This window comes from Netta rufina (assembly GCF_964035555.1).
Source record: "Netta rufina genome assembly, chromosome: 1".
NCBI lineage: Eukaryota > Metazoa > Chordata > Aves > Anseriformes > Anatidae > Netta > Netta rufina.
This window is the reverse complement of record NC_140123.1, coordinates 41,064,322-41,081,811: the sequence shown is the minus strand read 5'-3', so window position 1 is coordinate 41,081,811 and position 17,490 is coordinate 41,064,322. Positions and strand designations below refer to the sequence as shown.

The 17,490-nt window shown below is 39.3% G+C and overlaps 1 protein-coding gene across 2 annotated transcripts in view; it reads left to right on the top strand.

The window, feature by feature from the left end:
- KLHL1 (kelch like family member 1) overlaps positions 1–17,490 on the top strand; it is a gene marked incomplete at its 5' end in the record, with an annotated part of 235,789 nt that overhangs the window by 137,126 nt on the left and 81,173 nt on the right. For both annotated transcript variants that reach the window (XM_084284977.1, XM_084284976.1), the window contains one exon: positions 9,550–9,762. In XM_084284977.1, coding sequence (XP_084141103.1) covers positions 9,550–9,762 — 213 coding nt within the window. The remainder of the gene's footprint in view (positions 1–9,549; positions 9,763–17,490) is intronic.

Below are 17,490 nucleotides of genomic sequence, written 5' to 3'. Positions count from 1 at the left end.
TTATGTATATATATATATTATGTATATATATATATATTATATATATATACACACACATATATATGGTCACTGGTCATAAATAGACCATTATTTGCTGTAAATCCATACAGCTCTTTTTGTGCTCCATGAAAGCTTAAACAATAAGCAATTTCTGGATACCTAAATTATTTCCAAGAGTGCATCAGCTATCAGTAGGCTTATCAGAATAAAAATACATTTTTAAATGTAATTAGTAACTTCTAAAACACAAGGGGATCAGGAAATCTACTCCTAAAAATTTAGCAGATCTCCATATTTTTATTTTCTTTATCGTAAAAAATGCTTATAACTCCCTCCTGTTTTAAAGTCCACTGTGTTAGCATAATTTCAGGTGTAAATCTCTTCAAGTAGTGTTCTGTTTATTTCCATATGAAATACTCTGTTTATTTCTGTTGATAAATATATATATGTAAGGAGTAAATGTACAAATTTTAGATGACTGATAATTAGCCCAGAAATCTTTTTTTTTAATTATTACTATACAAGGAAGATTTAATTATGTAAGGGAACAATGGCTTTGTAGCAACATAGCTTGGGATAATGAGTTTGAGGGCAGTTCGCTTGGGTAATTAAATTGCTTTAAAAATTACAGATGTAATGTGGTGGATTTTAAAAAGAATAGAATGACTAGACACAGCTATAAAGTTCCTTTTTCTTCCTTTCCCTTCCCAATAAAGAACCGACACTAAGAAGTTATGGTACATTATAGCATGAGATTATTTGATGGCAACCTGCAGAGTCCTGGACAGTGTGAAACATAATGTCTTTTACTTCCAAATCAGTCATTTCATAACAACCAATAAAACAAGAGTATCTGTCACTTCCATCAATGTAATGTGCAGGGTGGCAAATGTTTTAGAGTTTCACTTCAGTCTGAAATTTGTCCTTTGGGATTCACACAATAGGGTAATATATTTTCAGCATTCATTTAACAGTTTTTTAGGTGTTCTATCAAAAACAGTAACCTAATGTGACAAATTTTCAGGAGCCTTGTGTCTTGACAAACTAATCAAGATGTAATACTGTGGTTATTTTACATTGTAATATATACCATTGTTTTGTTGGAAAAGATACGGAAATCACCACTGTTGGTGATCACAGGTCTTTGTATGAATTTTTCTATATTCTGAAATACTGTGGAGTGGTGAATGTTTCCATTTTCTCCAGACTAGTTTATGGAGTGGAAATCTTTGGAAGCCAACTTTAAACAGAAAGGTGTTTCTCCATCAGAATTTTTTGTGCTCTAGTGTTCTTCTGATTTGGAATATAGCCTCTTCTTTCGTAGTAAATAAAACTCTCACAAATGTTCAGTGTTAGTTTTTTTAACTAGATTAGATTAGCAGTAAATTAGCATCTGACAATGGAAGAGGAAAAGTGTTTGTGAGATTGATTCAGGCAAATGACTCAGGCATTTCTTGAACTTTTATTTTTCCTATGATGGGCTGCTTGTTCTCAAGAATGCTTCTGGAAGACATATACTTTTCTTCAATATGAAGTTTTTATATTAAGTGATCAGAAATACTAAAGTTTTCACCATGTCTCTGCTGTGATTTTTTTTTTTTTTTTAATATTAGTTTTCATCTAAAATTACTATGGAATCTGAAATATTGTAAAGTACAATTTTTAACACTTTAACCCAAACAAAACTTAAGTGAAGGATTCTCCAGCAATAGGATATATCACATCTGATATAGAACACATATGCTTTGAGATAGCTAATGACAGAGAAAAACACTGTTGTTGCAAATCTTTACACTGTGGAAAGGAGAGTAATTAAAGACTCAAGAGGTTATTTAGAGGTGTTTTTTTTTTTTTTGTTTGTTTGTTTATTTGTTTTTTAAGTTTTGATGCTAATGGGCACATTAATCACAGTTCATAATAAGAACTGGTATGTATTAGTGGAAGACTGTTCAAATGCAAAATTAGACACGCATTTTAATGCTGAGCATGTTTACTTCTGAAAGCTACTGCAAAAGTGGCAAATTATCCATCTCCAGATGTCTTTGAGATTATGTCTTTATAGGAAACACTCTTCAGTGAATCAGATGTTATTAGGTTCAACAGAAGTGTGTGTAACTGGGTTAAAACAAAACTGAGAGGGAAACTAACACTATTCCGTGCGCTCTCAGGAAACCCTTTTGCATGCTAAACTATTATAATGGCTATAATAGACCTGTTCCCTGCCTGCCCCACTGGAAATAAGTTCTAAAGCTTCATCCTTTAACAGCAAAGAATATGTATATGTATATATATTTATATATATATATTATTTTTTTTTCTGAATGCTAGCTTTCTTTTAATCAGATTGGATTTATACAAGTTTCTTGTTGTCCTTCATTTTCCTTTTCACAGAATCACACAGAATCACAGAATTTCTAGGTTGGAAGAGACCTCAAGATCATCAAGTCCAACCTCTGACCTAACACTAACAAGTCCTCCACTAAACCATATCACTAAGTTCAACATCTAAACATTTTTTAAAGACCTCCAGGGATGGTGACTCCACCACTTCCCTGGGCAGCCCATTCCAATGCCACACAAACCACTCGGTAAAGAAGTTCTTCCTAATATCCAATCTAAAACTCCCCTGGCGCAACTTTAGCCCATTCCCCCTCGTCCTGTCACCAGGCGTGTGGGAGAACAGGCCAACCCCCATCTTGCTACAGCCTCCTTTAAGGTACCTGTAGAGAACAATAAGGTCGCCCCTGAGCCTCCTTTTCTCCAGGCGGAACAAACCCAGCTCCCTCAGCCGCTCCTTGTAAGACTTGTTCTCCAGACCCCTCACCAGCTTGGTTGCCCTCCTCTGGACTCGCTCAAGCACCTCCATGTCCTTCTTGTAGCGAGGGGCCCAAAACTGAACACAGTACTTGAGGTGCGGCCTCATCAGAGCCAAGGCCTTTTCTATGCATGTGGTCAGAGTAAACAAGACAAAGGCTCCATTAAGGCTCCATTAAGGCAAAATAAATAAATAAATAAACAAACAAACAAACAAACAAATAAATAAATAAAATACAGGGGTGGGGGAGAGGGGCGCTTCACATAAATATTGAAAGTTTGCACTCATGCTTTTATGCATCCAAACCTGGGCTGTGATGTGGTTCAAAGGCCAGATTACACAGATGGACCCTCACCACTGTAATTGAATATCAACATTCTCCCTAGTTGTGCAGTAGTAAAGAGTTACCTGCAGGCTTTATTAATCCACAGGTTTTAGCCTCTAGCATATACCATACTCATGCACAGCAAGTTATATTCAACATTGAGACACACTTGTAACCTTTGCTGAGCAACCCAAAGCACAACAGGGCTGATTTTGTGGCTTTTGTCTTCTCTAACCCTAATGTTGTCTTTACTCCACTTACCTAAGATGCTATAAGCTGCAATTCCAAATCTTGGCCACAATCACGAGTGTGTTACAAGGGCTGGTTTGATCAATATGGGCTAATAGGTGGTGTACTTCCTACAGAATCCTGAGTTTTATTCTGTCCATGCGTTCTAGCAATGCCCAGAGGCGGTGGGGAGCGTTGACAGGGCTTTTAGTGGAAGACATCCTCTTCTCCTAAACTCATCATCTTACCCAGTTATTAATTATCCTGCACTGCATGAAGTTGCAAATGATGGTCCTCATGCCCTCCTATCCTACAAAATGGTTTTGTTCCTTCACCAACAGGGGTAGCACTTATGGAGTGGTATTTCTCCAGTGATTGTTCCAGTGGTTGCTTGAGCATCTTTCATATAAAGAGAGTATCCAGAAGATTCAGGGCTTATGGGATACAAGACCTTCCAGAACAGTTTTGGAAGACTATCCATGGAACCAAGATATACAGTTATCCTCATCCATTTAGCAAGCTGTATCTGTTTCATGTGCAGGCTTAGTCTTTTTGGGTTTTCTTAGATATGAGAAAGAATGCATGAGGCATGTGTGAGCCAAGATTCTTCAGCAAAGCAGGAAACAAACTAACTATTCTGACCAAATTAAGGAAGCATGCAAGATTAGGGCACTTTAGCTTGAAAATTTTAGCCAGTTTGAACTGGCATATCAGCAAATGTTCATTAGCAACAGATAGTGAACTACATTTTAACTGTGAAATCCCAGTATGCCACATAATATTGACCTGAATTAGACTATATAATCTGGCTAATTCTGCAGTCATATCCTAAAAACTTAAAACTTTGGAAAGATATTTAATTTGAAAGTTGCAAGTAAAGAAAGGAACTACTGACATTGTGGTAGTCCAACTCTGTCATCTAGAAGTCTCTATTTAGATTTCAGTGAGATAATACAGTAGTCACCATCTTTTCTATCCTCACTTGTTATCTGTTCTCGCCAAAAAGCAGCAGCTGCTGCTCTCTGTTCCCACTGACACAGTTCAGAGGAGCATACAGCCACAAAATCTCTTCCCACTAGCTGCTATCCTTTTAACACCCCAGTCTTTATATCCCTTTAGTAATAACAACATCTGCCTGGCATCTGGTACCAGAAGAAATATGATTACACAGGGCAGGTGGAACTCTCTCTTAGATGAGATACATCATTTGGCTAGCAAACCAGACCGTAAACATACTAAAAAGTACTAGTCTTTTGTCTAATCAGAGTTCAGCAAATTGAAAGGTCCATTCACCTTTGGAAAGAAGATACATGATAGGATAGTCTTAACAAAAGCTAGTAGTTTTGGTAATGCTGAAAATAGGGAATATAGTCTTATATGATATACAACTGGTACAGAAAATTGGGCATACAGAGGAATTGGACTGAATTCAATGCACAGCAGCAGTAATTCCAGCCTGAAATAGTGTGGGGCTTGACCAAAATCAAAATTTCTTTCAGTTTTTTAGCACTTCAGCAAGTATAATATATAATTTAATATGGAAATAAGATGTGCTATTTATTCATTTACTTTATATGTTCTAATGAAGACTTAGTTTAAAACAAAAAGCAATACGATTTAAAACGTTCATTGACACTAGCTACTTAGTACTTAAATAAAAAAATAGTGTATGGATGCCTGTTTTCAGAATTATTTCAAGGATTTCTCATTTTCATATTGAAAAGGTCACTGTATCAAAAGCAATCAAGCATAAAACTTCTTAAATAATACCCCTTAATCCAAACCCAAAAGTACTGCTAAGCATTTTACTGCTACAGCAGCTCTGATGTTGTAACAGATTCTAACTAGCTCTCTCTGAACATGACATACTTTGATGGTCAAGGTGTGAAATTAATTCATTTTTTTAATATGTGGAAGAAATAATTTTCAGGTTCTTTCTTACAACTGCATACGTGCTGATTAGTGAATTCAATGACATAAACATCAGTAAGAACTTACTTTTGCAAGATAATTTGATTCCATGTGAAATAATGATCATTACAAGACTTGATTAAAAAAAAAAAATCAAATTAATTTGTGTTGATAACATTATTATAAGGACATAGGTAATAGAATTCATTTTTATTAAATTCTGTGTGGTAATAGTTAAATTTCGTTAGTTCATTTGTGTTCCTATGATGCATAATCTGTTAGACTCAGATACTCACATGCTTATTTATCTACCTTCAAATATAGATATATTTTGTTTACATTATTTCACTCATATAACACTTTACGGTCATTTAATTCTAATCCTCTGTGCTGCTGTAAAGGTTTAAAAGTGAAACAGCTTTATTGTGTGGGGCTATAGCCCCACAGCAATGGTTATTTCATGCTCATTTTGAAAAAGTGGAAGGTCAACCACATGAGACACAGCTTTCTCTGTGACTTCAGAGATTCTCATACTTTCTACTGCTTTTCTAATTTAAAAGCAAAAATACAATACTTAATTAAAACATTATAATTCTTGCTTAAGGGAAAGGCTAAGTGAATGACCCATGCAGGAGAGGCATTAGACACATCTCAGTTATCTTACGAGACTTATGAGAAAAGACATGAAGACCAGATCTACAAAGTCCCTCAAGTTCCAGAGTCAAAAATTACAGGTCAAAAACTGTAACTCATACACCTGAAAACTCATAAACCTCTGTCACATAACCCTGAACCCTATTAAATGCTGAGTACCTTTTCTTGAGTTAAGGTTTCTGATCTTCCATGGACCTAAGCATTCCTAAAAGCACTTCACTACATCAGGACTGAGTAGGTTAATGACTATCTTGGACCTGGAGTATTAAAAAAGCTATTCCATCTACTCTGAAAATCTTAACCAGTAGATTACAGACATCTGTTTTATCCTGCTCCCTGAAGTGCAAAAAATGAAGGCAAATTTTATTTTAAAAGAGAAGCAGATTTTTTTTTCTGTAATGAAAACTTATAATAAGCTATTTCTGTTGTGATAAAACAGCAGCCCATTGAAATACACTTTGCTGCTCCAAATGAATCTCAGGAAATTAAAATGTGGTCTATAGGTGTTATAAATTCAATCATCAATTTAGGAAATACTAAATACTTGAAGGAGAGAGCTCTGAAGATCAAGAAACTGGATTTTAGTGTTGTTTTATATATGTAAAACATATATGAATATAACATATAAATGTGTGTGTATGTATACATATACAAAGCAGTTACAGTTCTGTAAAGATTTAAAAAATATCTATTTCTACAATACTCAGGTCTGACTCAAAGGAAACTACTCTAAGTTCAAATGTTCAGAAGATTTGGGCTTACCAAACTCATATGTTTTGTCTGGAAACTGCTGGATATTCCTTTCAGTTAATAGTAGGTCTGTACAGAGGCTAGAATAAGCTATCCTTAAGTATATATCCAAATGAAAACACAATTTAAAATGATAAAAAAATCAATCATAATAATATTAAAATTATTATTATTAATTCAGAGCCACTGCTTTGAGTGTTCTTCAAAATTAAGTTCATAAAATGTATTCTACCATCATAATGCTTCTCAATAATGTTAGGTCTTTGAATTAATATGCTATTGCAAAGTTTGATACTGGTTCCTATTAACAAGTCAAGTTAAGTATTCTTCATAATGGGATTTAATGTCTCTTTAACCAACCTTAATTAAAATTTGGCTTATAAATCATTTTATTGAAAAGTGCAATGAAATTTTCTAAGTTTTATGACTTTTTAATTAAAATGAATTAAGCCAACTTTTAGTTAACTGCCTGCAAACTACTTCCTTTACATTTCTAAGCTGTTTTACAGCATTCTAGACACACAATTTAAACATGCTTTATTAGAAGTCAACGGATTAAAACCTCAGTCCATAACAATATATTTTTAGCTACCTCTTGACATTTACTCAAGCAATTTAAAAATAACTGAGTCCTGCATTTGGGGCACAACAACCCCATGCAAGGCTACAGGATGGCTGGAAAGTTGCCTGGCGGAAAGGGACCTGGGGTTAACGGTCATTAGTCAGCTGAATATAAGCTGGCAGTGTGCTGAGGTGGTCAAGCAGGACAACAGCATCCTGACTTGTATCTGAAATAGCATCACCAGTGGGACCAGGGAAGTGATTGTCCATCTGTATTTCACAGAATCACAGAATTTCACAGAATTTCTAGGTTGGAAGAGACGTCAAGATCATCAAGTCCAACCTCTGATCTAACACTAACAAGTCCTCCACTAAACCATATCACTAAGTTGAACATCTAAAGGTCTTTTAAAGACCTCCAGGGACGGTGACTCCACCACTTCCCTGGGCAGCCTGTTCCAATGTCTAACAACCCTTTCGGTAAAGAAGTTCTTCCTAACATCCAACCTAAAACTCCTAAAACTCCTAAATTTGTCACTGGTGAGGCCACACCTCAAATACTGTGTTCAGTCTTGGGCCCCTCACTACAAGAAGGACATTGAGGTTGGTGGAGTGTGTCGAAAGAAGGGCAATGAAGCTACTGAAGGGTCTAGAGAACAAATCTGTAGAGGAGCTTCTGAGGGAGTTGGGGTTGTTTATACTGGCAAAAGGAAGGCTCAGGAGGCCTTACTGATCTCCAGAAATACTTTAAAGGAGGCTATATTGGGATGGGGGTCATTCACTTCTCCTAAGCACCAGTCAATAAGGCAGGCCTTAAGCTGCACCACGGGAGGTTTAGGTTGTATTTTAGGAAATTTTCTCAATTGGAAGGGTTCATAGCAATGGAATAGGCTGTCCAGGGAAATGGTTGAGTCACCATCCCTGAAGGTCTTTTAAAAATGTGTACATGTACAGCTTAGTGACATAGTTTAATGGTTGATTTGGCAGTGCTAGGTTAAAGGTTTGACTTGATGATCTTAGAGGTCTTTTCCAACCTAAATTATGATTCTGTGATTCTATGATCTTGTAGTATGTAATTATCAGTTATATGAAAATAACAGCGCAGTTAAGAAAGATTATGAACATATATATAAGTATATTTATATGTATATATATACATTTGATTACCTCCTGTGTTGGCATCCCTTTTTGTTTGTGTATATAAAAAAAAGCTGTACATTATTAAAAGTTTTACATGGAAGTGTTCACATTCATAATAATAAGCATCACTTTCAGCTTTACTTGATTTATTTTATTTGCATGTATAAGTTGGCATGTAATTGCCTCACACAATTAAATGAATTTCAGTCTGTCATGATTTTGTTATATCTATGTCTTTATTATTTATCTACCTATTCATCTGTATCATCTATTCATCTATCTGCTAGCTTATACAAAAAAAAATAATACACAGATAGTGTTAAATAGATTCTTTTAAACAGTGATTCTTTTAAACAGTGACTTTCAAAATATATGATGCTGGCGAATTAAAATCATGATTTGCCTGTATTAGATGGGAATAAAAGGACAAAATGTGACTTACTAGGGTCAGAGTAAGATACCCCCCAGAACTGCGTTTCTGTTGTGTCCTGTTATTGTAGGGTAGGTAGTTCAGACAGCACTTCACCTAGGATGCAGTCATCTAAATTAAGTACTTTTGTTTAGTTTAATGTTTTTGTTATTCCTATATGTGTAATAAATTTCAGTACTGTGAGATTTTAAATGTTGTATACATTTTGTTAGCTGAACAGTAAAAATCTATTTAAGCAAATTCATGAAGTAATGCTAAATTCATGATCTTGATCTTTCTTGTAGCCTCATTTTTCTAGACAACCATTATCTGGCTATTGATAATACAGCTGTATCTGACTGACAGGTTATTTGAGAAATGTATCAGGTAGTGAAAAATACGGGGAAATGCATGCATATGCATGTAAGGATTTAAAATACATTGACTGCTCAATTACAACTAAATTTATAAAAATTTTAAACAGCATGCAGCTCCGCACTAGCTGTTCTGGCTAACCAAATGCTGACATTTTTTAATTACAATATTACCATATTGCCTTCCTTTTGCTTTTGGAATACATTGATATATGAGTTACAAATATAGCTGTTTAACTACAGTCATCTTTGTTTTTTTCTTATAAGCTATAAGAAAGCTGGGTATGACAGATACTGACTAATCCTATGGATTTATTAGCTTTAACAACTGCTTTTACATTTTTCCAGTATTACTGAATCTGAAATACTTTCCTCTTCTCAGGAGAATATAATGGAAGTTATAAGAAACCAAGAATTTTTACTTCTACCAGCTGAAGAACTCCATAAACTTCTTGCTAGCGATGATGTGAATGTTCCTGATGAAGAGACCATTTTCCATGCCTTAATGATGTGGGTGAAGTATGATATGCAGAGGCGATGCAGTGACCTAAGTATGCTGCTTGCTTATGTAAGATTACCACTGCTTCCACCTCAGGTAATTTTGTTTTATTTTGTTTTATTTATACTATAATCACAGTTGTGAAAACTCTCACCAGTTTATAATCTGAAAATGCTGAACACTCTGGATATTTAAGAGCAATACTTTTAAGAATTAGACAAAAAGAATGGCAGCCCTTCATTCAGAGTAGCTTCAATAAATCTGAAGGTTAGGCAAACAAACACTGAATATATGCAGAGTTGTGAACTTGGAGAGGAGTAACCACTTGCATTATAACATGCCAAAAAGGTATGTAGAATGGTAATTTTTCAAAAACAAAACAAAATAAAAGCAAAACAAACAAAAAGACTAAAATAATTACAACAGCAGCAACAAAATGAAACAACTACAAGAACAATAACAACAAACAACAACTTAGGCTTATGACAGATTCCAGCCTGAATATGAACTCACTGTGCAAATGAAGAAAAACTTCATATTGGGCTACATCAGGAAAAACTTTTTCAGCAAGTTGCGTGAAGTTATTATTGCGATAGTACCTGGTGTTGGTAAGGCTGCACCTGGAATACCATTTCCAGTTTTGAACTCAGTTCAAGAGGTATAGACAGAAGCTGGAGAAGGTCCAGTGATGGGCTACCAAGATGGTATATGAGCTAGGAGCCTGAGGGAACAAACTTCTTCAGTTTGGTGAAGAGGAGCCTAAGTGATGCCCTAGTAGCAACTTAAAACTTCTTTAAAGGTAGTTCAGATGCTGATGGAACCAAATTCTTCTCGGGGAAACTGCAGAATTTAAGAAGAGATAAAGGCCTGCAAGTTGTAGTATGCAGCAAGTCAGTCAGTTTGGACAACTTGAAAGTTTTGGACAACTTCAGTTTGAACAAGTGGTGTCTGCCAGGGCTCAGTATCAGGACAGTTCTCTTCAATATCTCTATTAATGATCTGGATGATCAAGTGCACCCTCAGTAATTTTGCAGATTTGGGCACAAGTGCTTTAGGGTAGGAAGGCTCTGCAGAGGGATCTAGATAGGCTGAACCGATGTGCCGAGGTCAGCTGTAGGAGTTTCAATGAGGCTAAGTGCCAGGTCCTGCCCTTGAGGCACTACAACCCCATGCAATGCTACAGGATGGCTGGAAAGAGTGGTTGGAAAGCTGGCTGGTGAAACAGAGCTGGACATACTGGTCGATAGCTGGCTGAAAATGAGACGGCAGTGTGCTCAGGTGGCCATGGAGGCCAACAGCATCCTGGCTTGTATCTGAAACAGTATCGCCAGTGGGACCAGGGAAGTGATTGTCCATCTGTATTTGTCTCTGGTGAGGCCACACCTCAAATACTGTGTTCAGTCTTGGGCCCCTCACTGCAAGAAGGACATTGAGGTCGGTGGAGTGTGTCGAAAGAAGGGCAATGAAGCTACTGAAGGGTCTAGAGAACAAATCTGTAGAGGAGCTTCTGAGAGAGCTGGGGTTGTTTAGACTGGCGAAAAAAAGGCTCAGGCGACCTTATTGCTCTCTACAACTACCTCAAAGGAGGTGTTGTAGCAGGGTGTGGTTCAGTCTCTTCTCTGAGGCAACAATGACAGGACAAGAAGAAATGTCCTTGAATTGTTCCAGGGGAGGTTTAGGTTGGATATTAGAAAAAGAATTCTTCTCTGAAAGGGTTGTGAAGAACTGGAACCAGCTGCCTAGGGAAGCAGTTGAGTCACCATCCCTGGAGGTATACAAAACAACTGCAGATGTAGTGCTTAGGGGTATGGTTTAATGGTGGATTTGGGAGTGCTAGGTTAGAGGTTGGACTTGATGATCTTAGAGGACTTTTCTAACCTAATTGATTTTATGATTCTTAAATACATTTTCTCAGAGGTGCCACTATTTTCACTGCTAGGCTCAGCCATGCCCTGCTGGTGGGGCCTTTGCAGCCATCTGGAACTGGCTGTGTCTGACATGGGGAAGGCCCTGGCTCCTCCTCACAGCATGTCATCGTACAAGCCTGCCTGCTGCAAAAACCTCACCACACACACCCAATACAGCTAGATAGGATTAAATGAGGTTAAATGACTGCTCGTGTTTCTGAGGAAGGTCACAAAACAGATAATTAGCCAGCCATGAGTAAAGTTAGAAACTGCTGCCAGTTCAGTCTTATTTGTTAAAGGTGACATTTAGATTGTTCCATAATTGTACTAGCAATAATAGCAGATCATATCAATGTCTACAGGAGTTATTACTACATAGGAAGCAAGAGACAATGTTCTTACATATCTAAATCTCTTCAGGTTCATTTGGGCATAGTTACTGTTCCTTGGAGATCAAATCCTGAGCTGAGGGTCTGATGAATTAATAAAGAATTCACTGATACAACAAAAATATTGTTGAGCTTTTTCATCCTTGTCTATGAGTCTGCAAAATTTATTTCCTTCTGACCATGCAATAAAAATGACAAAAAGAATATGAGGCAAACATTTTTTGTTTGTTGTGAATCTTTGTTGCTATTCTGAATATTAACCTCTCAAAGCCCCATCCAACTTGGCCTTGAACACTTCCAGGGATGGGGCGTCCACAGCATCTCTGGGCAACCTGTTCCATTGCCTCACCATCTTCTGAGCAAAGACTTTCCTCCTTATATCTAATCTAACTCTACCCTCTTTTAGTTCAAAGCCATTACCCCTTGTCTATGACTATACTCCCTGACAAGGAGACCCTCCCCACCTGTAGGCCCCCTTTAGGTGTTGGAAGGGTGCTATAAGATCTTCCCAGAGCTTTCTCCTCTCCAGGCTGAACAACCCCAACTCCCTCAGCCTTAGTTGGTCATCCTCGTGGCCCTACTCTGGACTTATTCTAGTACTTCCATGTCCTTTTTGTGCTGGGGTCCCCAGAGCTAAACACAGTACACCAGGTACTTCTACTGCCTATCATAGATATGCATCACAAATAAAAACATGTAGTAGTATCACACATCACTGATACACAACTATAAACTTCTAATACAGTTGTGTTAACCTCAAACTGAATTACATTCTGGATTTTTCAGAAAAAAATCCCATAAAACTTTTTAATTCAGATTCAATTCCAGTTTTTTGAGATAGTGTAGTGGGTTTACGTGGCAAGGTTTTGGTAGCAGGGAGCCATAGGGGTGGTTTCTGTGAGAAAGATCTAGAAGCTGCCCCATGTTTGGGAAGGGCCCCATTGTTTTCCAGATCCGAGCCAATAAGCGATGTTGTTTTTCGCCTCTGTGAGAGCATATTTAAGACAGGGAAAAAACGCTGCGCCACACAGCAGCCGGGAGAGTGAGAGGAGCGAGGAACAGCCTTGCGCCAAGGTCAGTGTAGAAGGAGGGGGAGAGGTGCTCCAGGCGCCGGAGCAGAAGTCCCCTGCGGCCTGTGGTGAGGACCATGGTGAAGCAGGATGTCCCCCTGCAGCCCATGGAGTACCACGGTGGAGCAGGGTTCCACGCTGCAGCCCGTGGAGGAGACCACGGTGGAGCAGGTGGCCCTGCACCGATGGAGGCTGCCGCCTGTGGAAGACCCCTGCCGGAGCAGATTCTGGGCCGGACCTGTAGCCCGTGGAGAGGAGCCCACGCAGGAGCAGGTGATCTGGCAGGAGCTGCTGCCCGTAGGGGAGCCAGGTTGGAGCAGTTTTCTCCTGAGGGATGGACCCCGTGGTACAGACCCATATCTGGAGCAGTTCTGAAAGAGCTGCTGCCTGTGGGAAGCCCACGCCGGATCAGTTCATCAAGGACTGCATCCCGTGGGTGGGACCCCACAGCACAGGGGACGAGAGTGACCGAGAAGGAGCGGCAGAGAAGAAGTGCTGTAGACTGACCATAACCCCCATTCCCCGTTCCCCTGCGCCGCTCGGGGGGAGGAGGTGGAAGAGGGTGGATGGGGGGAAGGTGCTTTTGTTTTTTTTTCCTTTGTTTTCTCACTTCTCTTGCTTGTTAGTTGTAGGCAATAAATCTTACTATCTCCTTATGCCGAGTCTGTTTTGCCCGTTACAATAATTATTGCGTGATTTTCTCGTCCTTATCTCAATCCTTGAGCCCTTTTCACATATTTTCTCCCCATTCCTCTTTGAGGAGGGGGAGTGAGAGAGCGGCTGTGGTGGAGCTCGGCTGCCCACTCGAGCGGAACCACGACAGTCTTTTTTGGCGCCCAACGTGGGGCTCGAGGAATTTGAGATAAGGATGATAGTTAGTAGAAGTAACGGGCAAAAATATGTGCAGGATGATTGTTAGGAATGTACAAGTTGTGAAGAATTTAAGAAAGCAGTAACTGTGATATGTTAGTGTGGTGAAGGGACGAGGGGTGGTGTGTGTGTGTAAAATGTCCACCTTGTCGGTGCTGTGATGATGTTATGTTTATTTTGGTGTGGTGAATTCTTTTTCTTTTTGATGTAAGTGAAGTTTGTGAAGGTTGTTGTGATAATTGTAAAGTAAGAGTATGTTGTGAGTAGTCTTAAATATGCTTTTAACAGAGGCGAGGGGTGGAATGTAGTGGGTTTACGTGGCAAGGTTTTGGTAGCAGGGAGCCATAGGGGTGGTTTCTGTGAGAAAGATCTAGAAGCTGCCCCATGTTTGGGAAGGGCCCCATTGTTTTCCAGATCCGAGCCAATAAGCGATGTTGTTTTTCGCCTCTGTGAGAGCATATTTAAGACAGGGAAAAAACGCTGCGCCACACAGCAGCCGGGAGAGTGAGAGGAGCGAGGAACAGCCTTGCGCCAAGGTCAGTGTAGAAGGAGGGGGAGAGGTGCTCCAGGCGCCGGAGCAGAAGTCCCCTGCGGCCTGTGGTGAGGACCATGGTGAAGCAGGATGTCCCCCTGCAGCCCATGGAGTACCACGGTGGAGCAGGGTTCCACGCTGCAGCCCGTGGAGGAGACCACGGTGGAGCAGGTGGCCCTGCACCGATGGAGGCTGCCGCCTGTGGAAGACCCCTGCCGGAGCAGATTCTGGGCCGGACCTGTAGCCCGTGGAGAGGAGCCCACGCAGGAGCAGGTGATCTGGCAGGAGCTGCTGCCCGTAGGGGAGCCAGGTTGGAGCAGTTTTCTCCTGAGGGATGGACCCCGTGGTACAGACCCATATCTGGAGCAGTTCTGAAAGAGCTGCTGCCTGTGGGAAGCCCACGCCGGATCAGTTCATCAAGGACTGCATCCCGTGGGTGGGACCCCACAGCACAGGGGACGAGAGTGACCGAGAAGGAGCGGCAGAGAAGAAGTGCTGTAGACTGACCATAACCCCCATTCCCCGTTCCCCTGCGCCGCTCGGGGGGAGGAGGTGGAAGAGGGTGGATGGGGGGAAGGTGCTTTTGTTTTTTTTTCCTTTGTTTTCTCACTTCTCTTGCTTGTTAGTTGTAGGCAATAAATCTTACTATCTCCTTATGCCGAGTCTGTTTTGCCCGTTACAATAATTATTGCGTGATTTTCTCGTCCTTATCTCAATCCTTGAGCCCTTTTCACATATTTTCTCCCCATTCCTCTTTGAGGAGGGGGAGTGAGAGAGCGGCTGTGGTGGAGCTCGGCTGCCCACTCGAGCGGAACCACGACAGATAGTGTTCCTTTTTGAACAGTCAGGAGGCAAGTTACCAGTCAACGGGATATATGAAAAAAATAACAGTTTCAAATCTGTTTAAGGAATTTCAAATTTCAAAAATAATTTTAGGTTGGTGTAGGTTGGTTTCTTTGTTTTTCTGTTTAATCTAAAAATTAACTTTTATGCATGACTATTGTATAAATATTTGCAGTAATGCTGAAAAAGTGTTAGTAATTATTTCCAGATTAAAGTTAAGATATAACAAAGTTTTAACAGAAAGTTATTGAGAACTGGAGGTGAAAATTTATTTTTTATTACCAAGAGGTGAAATTTTCCCTATTATGGTTTATACTTAAGTAAAAATCCAATAAAACATTCTGTCATTTTGATTCCACTGAAAATTAACTAAAAAGCTTTCTGAGAGAAGCAGGGTCAAAATTAAAATCTAATCACTAGACCTTGAGGAAACAGATTTGGGTTCCTTACTTTTAAATGCACTAAAAAAGATGAAGTCATAGAATGAAAAGATTATTAACAGATTTGAAAGATTGACGGAAAATGAAGGATTAAATTTATAGCCTGTGTTTTATGATGCCTCCTTTCACTCTCAAGGTTCTTTAATTACACCGGCAATGTGGTCAGACTTGAGTAATAGGATATCAAAATATATAATTCAGAATTCAGACAGCTCACCTCATCTTTTTCTGACCTTTTCCCAAAATAGAATAGTTTATTCTGTGCTTGTGTCTTCCATTCCATGACTGAATCTGCATCTGGAAGTATCCTCTAGCAATTCAGCAGCATGTTTGAGCCTCTGCCTAGCCCTGTATGTTCCACTAGTGCTAGTATAACCCCATTTACTGAGGTAAAAAAAATAAATTGTTTTTGCTGAATGTCTGAATACAGTGTAATATAGCTGTTAGTGTCAAGAGTACAGCATGAGCCAAGAATGTGTGCAGCTTCTTTTGGGTAAAACATTCTTTTTACTACATTTCTTAAGAGCATGAGGAATTGCTGATGATTGATGGATTGCTGAAGAAATTTACAAGCAAGAGTTCAGAGTTAACACATGATAGTAGGTGCCTAGAATAGCATGACTAGTAAGAATGAGGACGTTAAGCATATGTTTTAATGGATCTCAGCAGAGGCATGCATGATAAAGAGTACAAATATTTACTCGCAGAAATGGCTAAGTTAAAGATAACTTGTACTCCACCAGTATAATGTGTTTATAATGGATGTTTTTGCAATGGCTTGTAATAGTAGGTAATCAATTAACAATAAATGCTAAAAAGCAGCATAGAATAAAACATAAATATTATTGTCTTTATGCCTGCAACACTGCTAATAATACCCCTTTTACAGGCTTGCTAGTCACATCAGTAGGATAATGTATAATCTTTGAGTATTAAGTACACTGTGGCTCAGATCCAGTGAAACTAATACAGGCATCTAAATTAGATTTCTTGCCCAGGGACAGAAACAATCCTGTCTTAAGGTGAAATATTTAAATATCCTATTAAATCACTAGGGAGAAAGTGAACTGATCTACCTTCTGTGGATCTGTGGTTCTGTCCTTATTTCTACAGAGATGCTGTAGATAAACCTGTAGAAAATGCTGCACCACTAAATCCTCTCAGAATGCACACATTACAACCAATTGTATGATTTTAAAAGTGTGTGCTAATTTCCATATTACACTCCAGTAAATCCTAGGTTGGCTAATTGACGTTGTGAGACAAACTTGCAAGTTCCTTGCACAGGAAGGAATTTGTCAAAGAGGTATTTTTGTCTCCAACTGAAAAACAGTTAACCAGACAGTCATCAGTATGTTGAGATTCATCTGGTTCTAAAGTTTTCAGCCCTCTGGGGCTAAATGAAGAACTTCCTGAAGCCTTTGCAGGGGGACAGCCTGCTCCACCAGTGGCCTCTCCACAGGCCACACAGGAAGTTCTTATCTGGCACCTGGAGCACCTCCTGCCTTCCTTCTGCACTGACCTTGGGGTCTGCAGGGCTGGTTGTCACTTGTATCTCCCAGCTTCTGTTGTGCTGCAGGTTTTCCCCCTTTCTTAAATCTGCTCTCACAGAGGTAACAACATCACTTTGGCTTGGCTCTGTCCAGCGGCGGGTCCCTTTGGAGCCGGCTTCAGCTGGCCCTTATCTGATATGCAGCAGCTTCTGGATTCTTTTCACAGAAGCCATCCCTGCAGCCCCCCCACTACCACAGCTTTACCATATAAGCATTACCC